Below are 7,613 nucleotides of genomic sequence, written 5' to 3' on the forward strand. Positions count from 1 at the left end.
TAACCCCTAAATTGATTTAGGGGTTTCAATTTAGGGGTTTAGGGGTTTCAATTTAGGGGTTAGGGTTTCAATGAAATTTACAAAACAAAAAAAAAAAAAAACAATCCAAGTGAAATCCGAAAAAAATCCAATCCGAAACAATCACACAATCACACGAATTCAATCCACAGCACACAATTCACAAAGCCCATCCTCCATCTCCGATTCAACCCCATCCTTCCTCCAATCTCCGATCAAAACTCAAAAAATTTAAAAATCAACGGAGAAAAAATAAAGAGGAGGAGAAAATTTACCGTGCGTCCGGCGTCGTGTGTCGTGCGAGAGAGAGGGAGGAGGGAATACGGCGTGCGGCAGCCGGACTGGTTGCAAGAGGGAGGAGGGAACACGGGGGCGTCGACGGGAGTGGGTTTTGTGTGAGTGCGAAGGCCGAAGGGGGACTCGGGACGGGAGGGGACCGGGGTGGGGGGGGGGATGGGATCGGGGGTGTTAGGGTTAAGTTTGACCTATTAATGAAACAGCGCCGTTTTGTGGTGGACAAAATGGTGCGGTTTCATTTAGTGGGTTAAATTACCACAAAACGGCCCCGTTTCATTAATGGGTCAAGTTATTATATATATATATATAATATATAATATATTATATATTATATATATATATATATATAACCGGTGCGGGGCGGGGGAAAAATGGACCGGGGGGAGTCCGTTTCCGTCCCCCGCCTCTGTTGGGTAGGGCTTTACGGGCCGGGGGGCCCCGCCCCGACCCTAACCAGTGCGGACGCCCCGTCCCGCCCTATGCGGGGGCGGGGCGAACGGGGCTGCCCCGCTGCCCACCCCTGCTTTAATCCCTCTAATTATTTTGATATTTGCACTTTGGCCCCAATATTACTAAATTTACATTTTTGACGCGATTAATACGTACCGAGTCTTTCCTTATATTTTATTTTCTAATAATTTAATTTAATTTTTCTTATACATTTTAGTAATTACACCTGTACACCTCAAGTTACCAATTAACCTCTAATGTGTATGTGTGTGTATATATATATAGATTCCTACGTTTTAGATCATCCCCCTAGCTAGTATATAGATGCACATGACAACTCAAGATCCACACTCCAGTACTAGTACTACTGGTCATTGGCCGAAATGCATGCGTAGACTTTAATTTACATGTTCATGACCCCTGTAAACACCACAATATTTTTTTTTTTAATTGGTTTTGTGCATGCTTTTTACTTTATTTGAAACTACGCAAATGATTAGATATTAAAAAAAATAAAAAATAGAAAAAGTTTTTGAGATTAGAAGATATTTGAATTAATTAAAATTTGATCAGTTAATTTTTTAATAATGGACCGATTTTACTCTTTTATAAAATGATTTCATCGGCACTTGCTCTATCTAATATTACTCAATTTATGCATGCTTTTTATTTTTTATATTTAGGCACCATGGGATTAATTAACCGATTATTGCGATATATATATATTATATGTGAGGCAAGAAACAAAAAACTAAGTTGCTGAATCCAAATTAATTAGTTTCAACTAAGTACTGATATATATATATATATATATATAAACGTTTAAGGATTTCTTTTATCCTCTTCCACATTGGGTTTATTCGTATCGAAGTCCAGCACTTTGCGACCAGCCTGATCAGTTGCTTCTTCCGTCAATGGCGATTGTACAAATGTAAGAGCAGCATCTGCTGATTGTGCTGCCGCCCAGTGTCGCTTCTTATGACCACCAAGAGCTTGGCCCGTTGGGAAACTTTTGTAGCATAGGTTGCATATGTGCAAAGATGCATGTTCTCCAAATTCCCTTGTTTCTTCAACTTTGATAGTGGGATCAGTGTCATCCTTTTTCTGTTGTATGGCAATCGACGGTTCCACAGCTTTGGTATTCTGATCTTTGTTATGGCTGGATCTATGACCTCCCAATGCTTGAAATGTTGGGAATGTTTTGTTACAAGTCTTGCATATATATTCATAAGGCTTCTTGGATATCTTTTTCTGAATTTGAGGCTCAAAACCTCTCGGTGTTGACTTCCAATTCATCTTCATCGCCATGCTCATTCCCATGTCCATCTCCTGATCATTTCCCTCAATGTTGCGATTCGGTTGCTTGAGATCTACAAATAACTCGTGCTCATTTTCGTAGTTGCATTCGGTTGCCTTTTTTGAAGGAACTCTAGCACTGAAACTTTTGCTTGCTTCCGCAGCTATACTTGCATGCCCCCAATTAGACCCTTTACGGTCAATCATTAGTCGAGAATAGCTTTTACTTTCCATTTGTTGGGTCGACTCCATCATGATCTTCTGACTCCTTCGGGCAACATGTTCAGAAAACAGGAATTCATGAGTCTCGTCCAACACAGCTTCAATTCTGATCAAAGGCTTTTGCTTATCAGATAGATCTTGCTTCCGAAGTGCAGACATCGGAATATGATCAGACGCCAGGATAGTTCGGTCAAGACGTAAAGTCATTGGGGTGTTGTGAGGCTGAGCTGGTAGATCGATTAATACAAGACTATTTTCGCCTCTCAAACCAGTTCTGGGCCACTTGGGTAAGAATCGAGTCAGATCACAGTTATCATTACCCACTGTTTCTATAGTTGAAGTAACACCACTTCCTTCTTTTCGCTCTCCTTCATGGTCCGCTGAAAGATCCAAGAAGTCCTTGTCTTCTTCTTGATCTCGGGCACCTGATCTAGGTTCTGATTTAGATGAGGAAGCACTAGTATTCGGATCAGAAGGCCGAATCCCCTTCCAGTTCCTCTGGGGATGGAACTTCATGTGCCCGCACAATGACTTCAGTGCCGGGAATTTCTTGAAACAGCAACAACATTGGTGTTCGCCTCCGCTGCCACTTGCCGCACCAATTTTGAAGGTACCAGATTTTAGAGCTTTGGGTGAAGAAGCAGCATGCACCTTTGGTTTTAAACTCTTGATCTTCTTTGTCTTGGGGTGAGGAGGCCAAGAGTGAAGGATCCGCATGTACTGATCATCAGCCACTGCGCCCATTCCCAACGAGTAAAACTCTTTTTCGCTCGAATCACTCATGCGAATGCCATGATCGCCCGTTGTGACGTTCATGGAGCTTTGTTCTTCTGTTCCAGAGACCTTGACGATCTGCAGTACTCCGTTGTTCCCGCCCGCCTCTTTGTTCTTAGATTCGGATGTCTCCATTAATGAAACACGAACATTCCCCTTGTTTGGGTCATCCGAAGAAGGAACCTCGTCGTACCCAGCTTCAAACCCACCGTTGTTAGAATCCTTCATATATGGGAGCAAAACCAGGAACAAAGCGAAGAAAGAGAAGAGCCTTAAAAACTCAGAGAGAGAGAGAGAGAAAGGGAGTCTGTAGTGGTTTCTAGAGTAATTAGAAGTTAGGCTGAAAATTTTGGTTTAGTGCAGATGGAGATAAGCGACGTTGGGTTTTATAAGGGAAAAGAAGCAGAGGCAAACTTGGAAACCAATACAGTTCACACAGGATTAGAATAACAGTCAGAGAATTACTCTACTCCTCATCCTCTCGTAATATAGTTTTAGATAATTAATTGGATCACACTATTTGTTATATTTTACTAATAAAATATTTTACTAATAAACTTATCATAATTTAAGAGCATCTTTATTGATTTGACTAAGTGTATATTCAAAATTTAACTAATATTACATCTTTTTAAATTTGTTGTTCCATTTAAATTCAATCCTCACATTAAATTAGATATTCACTCTTTATATAATAATAAAATATTCTTAAATTAATAATTTTTAATTTAATTTATTTTTATCACATTTTATATTCTAATTAAAAATATTAACTACCAATTTAATATTAATAACAATTATATTCTAATTAAATTAATATTAAAAATCATATTTTCAAAAGTCATTTAATGCTAATAACAAAAAATTGACATTAAACTCATATAAAATTTTATCTAAATTTCTTAATTACTAACCAAATATCTAGCAACATACTCAATCCAATATTGTAGTGAATCCAAAAAAAAATTAGTATTTTAATAGTTGGTAAATTAATTATAGTCATCCATCTTTAGCCAACCACTATAGCAGAAATTTAAATTGTTTTAGATATATCTAATTCAATGCAGATGTTTTTGATATAGATTTTGCAAATTTTGGCTAACCTTCTCATTTGGCCAAGCCAATGAAGATGCTTTAATGCCACATAATGGGATGATGAGAAAATAATAAAAAAAGTAGATGGTGTATATATATTATTTCTCATAATTTACAACTCTTATGTACATACCTTATTATCGAAGTTGATCTTTTGCCGACGATTCTTCTTAAATATCAAAAGTACAGCTCTTTAGGGCTTGTTTGAGTATGTAGTGGAGTATTCTTAGCATACTCTATTTGATGGGCTCCAAGATGGACCAAGTTGTAAAGATCCTTTGCAAGTTTTAGATGGGACAATTACAAAATTAAGAGCTAGGAAGATCAAGAAAGCTATGCATGGATGGAGGTACAATCCACTTGAGACATGTTTAGCAAGAGCTTAACATTCAAGATGAGCTTGAGAGGAGGAGATCTAGTTTTCATCTATGTGATACGCTACGAAAGACACGACTTGGACTTATTGTTATTGAAGGCATTGGACTTATTTATTTTATTAAAAAATCTTATTTTATTAATTTATAATAAGTGGGCTTGAGAATATCAGCCCACACATATATCTTATTTCTAATGAATTATGATTTTTGAGAAGGCCTTGTATTTTGGCCAAGAGCATATTTGAAAAGTTATTATTTAAAGTGAACTAGAGTTTTAGAAGTACTGTAGTTCGGCACTGTTCACGCTATAGTATCCACGGCTCACTTAGGGTTTTGGGGATTGTTATTTAAACCACTTGTAGCCTCATTTGAGGAGGTGAGACATTATTGAATTGATGAATTTTATTCATTGTGAGTTGAGTTTATCTCCTCTTATTCTTTATTGAATGTTTGAACTTATCGAAAGTAAATTACAACTTTTGAAGCATTCCTCCTTTGTAATCTGGATTCTTGATATGGGTTCTTCAACGGGTCTAGTTTTTCATATAATCTAGGTTCTTGAAACAATTTCTCATCGGGTCTAGATTCCTCCATCCAATAGACTTGATATTAGCTTCCTTGATTTTGTTTTTCCAATATTGTTGTTGGGTCTCAGAGCGAGTCGATTGGGTTTTACATCATTAGGTATTTAGAGTAAGGTTTCCAGTCATGTCTAATTCTATCTTTTATTTATTGTATCGTTAATTCTAGGGTTTTATTGTTCTAGAATTGCAAAAAAAAAAAAAAAGTGTAAAAATTCGTTTTTCCTAGGGCTGCCAAATTATTCTATCATTCGGGTTTCGTGCTCATCATCATAGGGTAGCTAAATTCCTTGTTTGAAGGCTGGTAAAATTTGCACCATCTAGGGTTTGAAATTTCTAGGGTTTCATTGATTCACTTTTATTTCCTTGTCAATTTTTATGAGTGAATTCAATTGTTTGATTATCACAATTGAATATTTCTGTTTGTAGTTGAAGTGTTGAGAAAAGAAAAGAAAAGAAAGGAAAAGAAAAGAAAAGAAAGGAAAGGAAAAGAAATGAAAGGAAAAGAAAAAAAAAATCTGAATTTTTTATTTTTATTGAGCTTTATCATCAAAAGGGTTGCATATATCATTATAGTTGATATCTTGTCTTGTGAGTACTTTTTTTCTCGTATCATTTCATTGAGTCTTGTGTCATTTTATTTTTTCTGTGTTTTCTTTTGTTCTTGTTTCTTGGACCTAATTACTAGTTGGGATAAAATAAGGTTGTATTGTCTTGATTGAGTTCAATTAGTTCTTAAAGAACTTGAATGAAAAAATTCTTGAAGTAAAAGGCTAGAGAGTATGAGATTATTATTGGAAAAAAGAAAATTAAGAGTAAAACACAAGTGGAGTGCCATTATTCGAGTGTAAACACGTAGAGAGAGTGTGAGGTCTTTTTTTCACTAACATTCTTTTTTGTGCAGAGCATATGACATCTCATAAAAATGACTCATCACCAAAGGGGATGGTAGATAACTCATTCTTTTTGTTGCAATCCATGCAACAAAAGTTTGAACGGTTGAATTTGGCTTTGAGGGAAGTGAGAGATAGGATGGATTAACGATATGTATTGATTAGAAATCTACAAACTGGGAGAGATAGGAGACATGAGCCTAGTATTAAACATGAGTATAAGAATACGTATGATAAGAATGAAGAGTATGGTGAGTCTCGTGTTGTCAGGCGTCAGAATTTAAGATGAATGATATAGAGCAGTAGAGAGAGAACATTTTTTATACTAGATGTCACATTAACAACAAGGTATGTAGTGTGATCATTGATGAGGGAAGTTGTACTAATGTTGCTAGTACTGCTTTAGTTGAGAAATTGGATTTACCTACCTTGAGACACCCTAAACCATACAAGTTGCAGTGGTTGAATGATTGTGGGGAGATTAGGGTAAATAAGCAAGTGCTAGTCTCTTTTTCAATTGGAAAGTATAAGGATGAGGTACTTTGTAATATAGTGCCTATGCATGCTGACCATATTTTGTTGGGGAGGCCGTGGCAGTGTGATAGAAGAGTGATCTATGATGGGTTTAGAAACATGTACAGTTTTGAAAAGAATGGAAAAACAATCAAACTTGCTCCTTTAACTCCAACACAAGTCCATGAGGACCAACTGAAAATAAAAAGTAAGGTCAATAAAAAAAAAAAAACAAGAGTGAAAGTGAGGTTGATCAAAAAAGAATGAAAGAAATTGAGATTGATAAAAAAAGAAAGAGTGAAAGTGAAGTTGATCAAAAAAGAAAGAGGGAGACTGAGATTGATCAAAAGAGAGAGAGAGAGAGTAAAAGTGAGGTTGAGTGAAAAAGAAAGAGTAGGAGTGAGATTGAAAAAGAAAGAAATATTGAGGCAAAAAATGAAATAGAGAGAGAAATATGAGGGAAAAAAGAAATGAGAGTGAGGTTGAAACTTCAAGAAAAAAAGAAGGTGAAAAGAAAAGCAAGAGTGAAGAAAGTGAGAGAAAAATAAAAAGAAAAGTGAGTTTTTATGCTAAAACAATGTTTTATACTAACGAATTTAATGACTCTTTGCCTAGTGTTGTTTCTTTGTTGCAGGGTTATGAGAACATGATTCATACTAGTTTGTTTAGTGGATTGCCACCTATTAGAGAGATAGAGTATTACATTGATTTTGTGCCGAGTGCGACAATTACTAACCAATCTCTCTTTGAAGAATATGAGTCATTGACACACTTGAAGAAACAAGGTAAGTTGTTGACTAGAATGCATGCTAAGTGGGAGGAATGTATTGAGACTTTTTCTCATGTAATCAAATACAACCATGGTAAGGAAAATCTTGTGGTTGATGCTTTATCAAAAAGGTATGTCATTGTCTTAATTTTAGATGAAAAACTATTGAGATTTGAATATGATAAGAAATTCCATGCTAATGATGATGACTTTGCTAGTGTGTATGGAGTATGTGAGAAAGTATCGTTTGGTAAGTGCTATAGATTAGATTGGTATTTGTTTAAAAAGAATAAATTTTATGAGTCTACTAGTCTTCTTCATGATTTGC

General features: G+C 36.0%; 1 protein-coding gene across 1 annotated transcript; it reads right to left on the bottom strand.

Moving 5' to 3' along the window:
* Positions 1–1,587: 1,587 nt before the first annotated feature.
* Positions 1,588–3,285, bottom strand: LOC122276964. The gene has a single exon (XM_043086849.1). The coding sequence runs from the start codon at positions 3,283–3,285 to the stop codon at positions 1,588–1,590; it is 1,698 nt and encodes a 565-aa protein (XP_042942783.1).
* Between the last annotated feature and the right edge of the window lie 4,328 nt (positions 3,286–7,613).

The sequence above is a fragment of the Carya illinoinensis genome, chromosome 9 (assembly GCF_018687715.1).
Source record: "Carya illinoinensis cultivar Pawnee chromosome 9, C.illinoinensisPawnee_v1, whole genome shotgun sequence".
Taxonomy (NCBI): domain Eukaryota; kingdom Viridiplantae; phylum Streptophyta; class Magnoliopsida; order Fagales; family Juglandaceae; genus Carya; species Carya illinoinensis.

Bases quoted from the DNA above. Each gene is read 5' to 3' on its own strand.
- LOC122276964 (XM_043086849.1), bottom strand. From the start codon at position 3,285: ATGAAGGATTCTAACAACGGTGGGTTTGAAGCTGGGTACGACGAGGTT.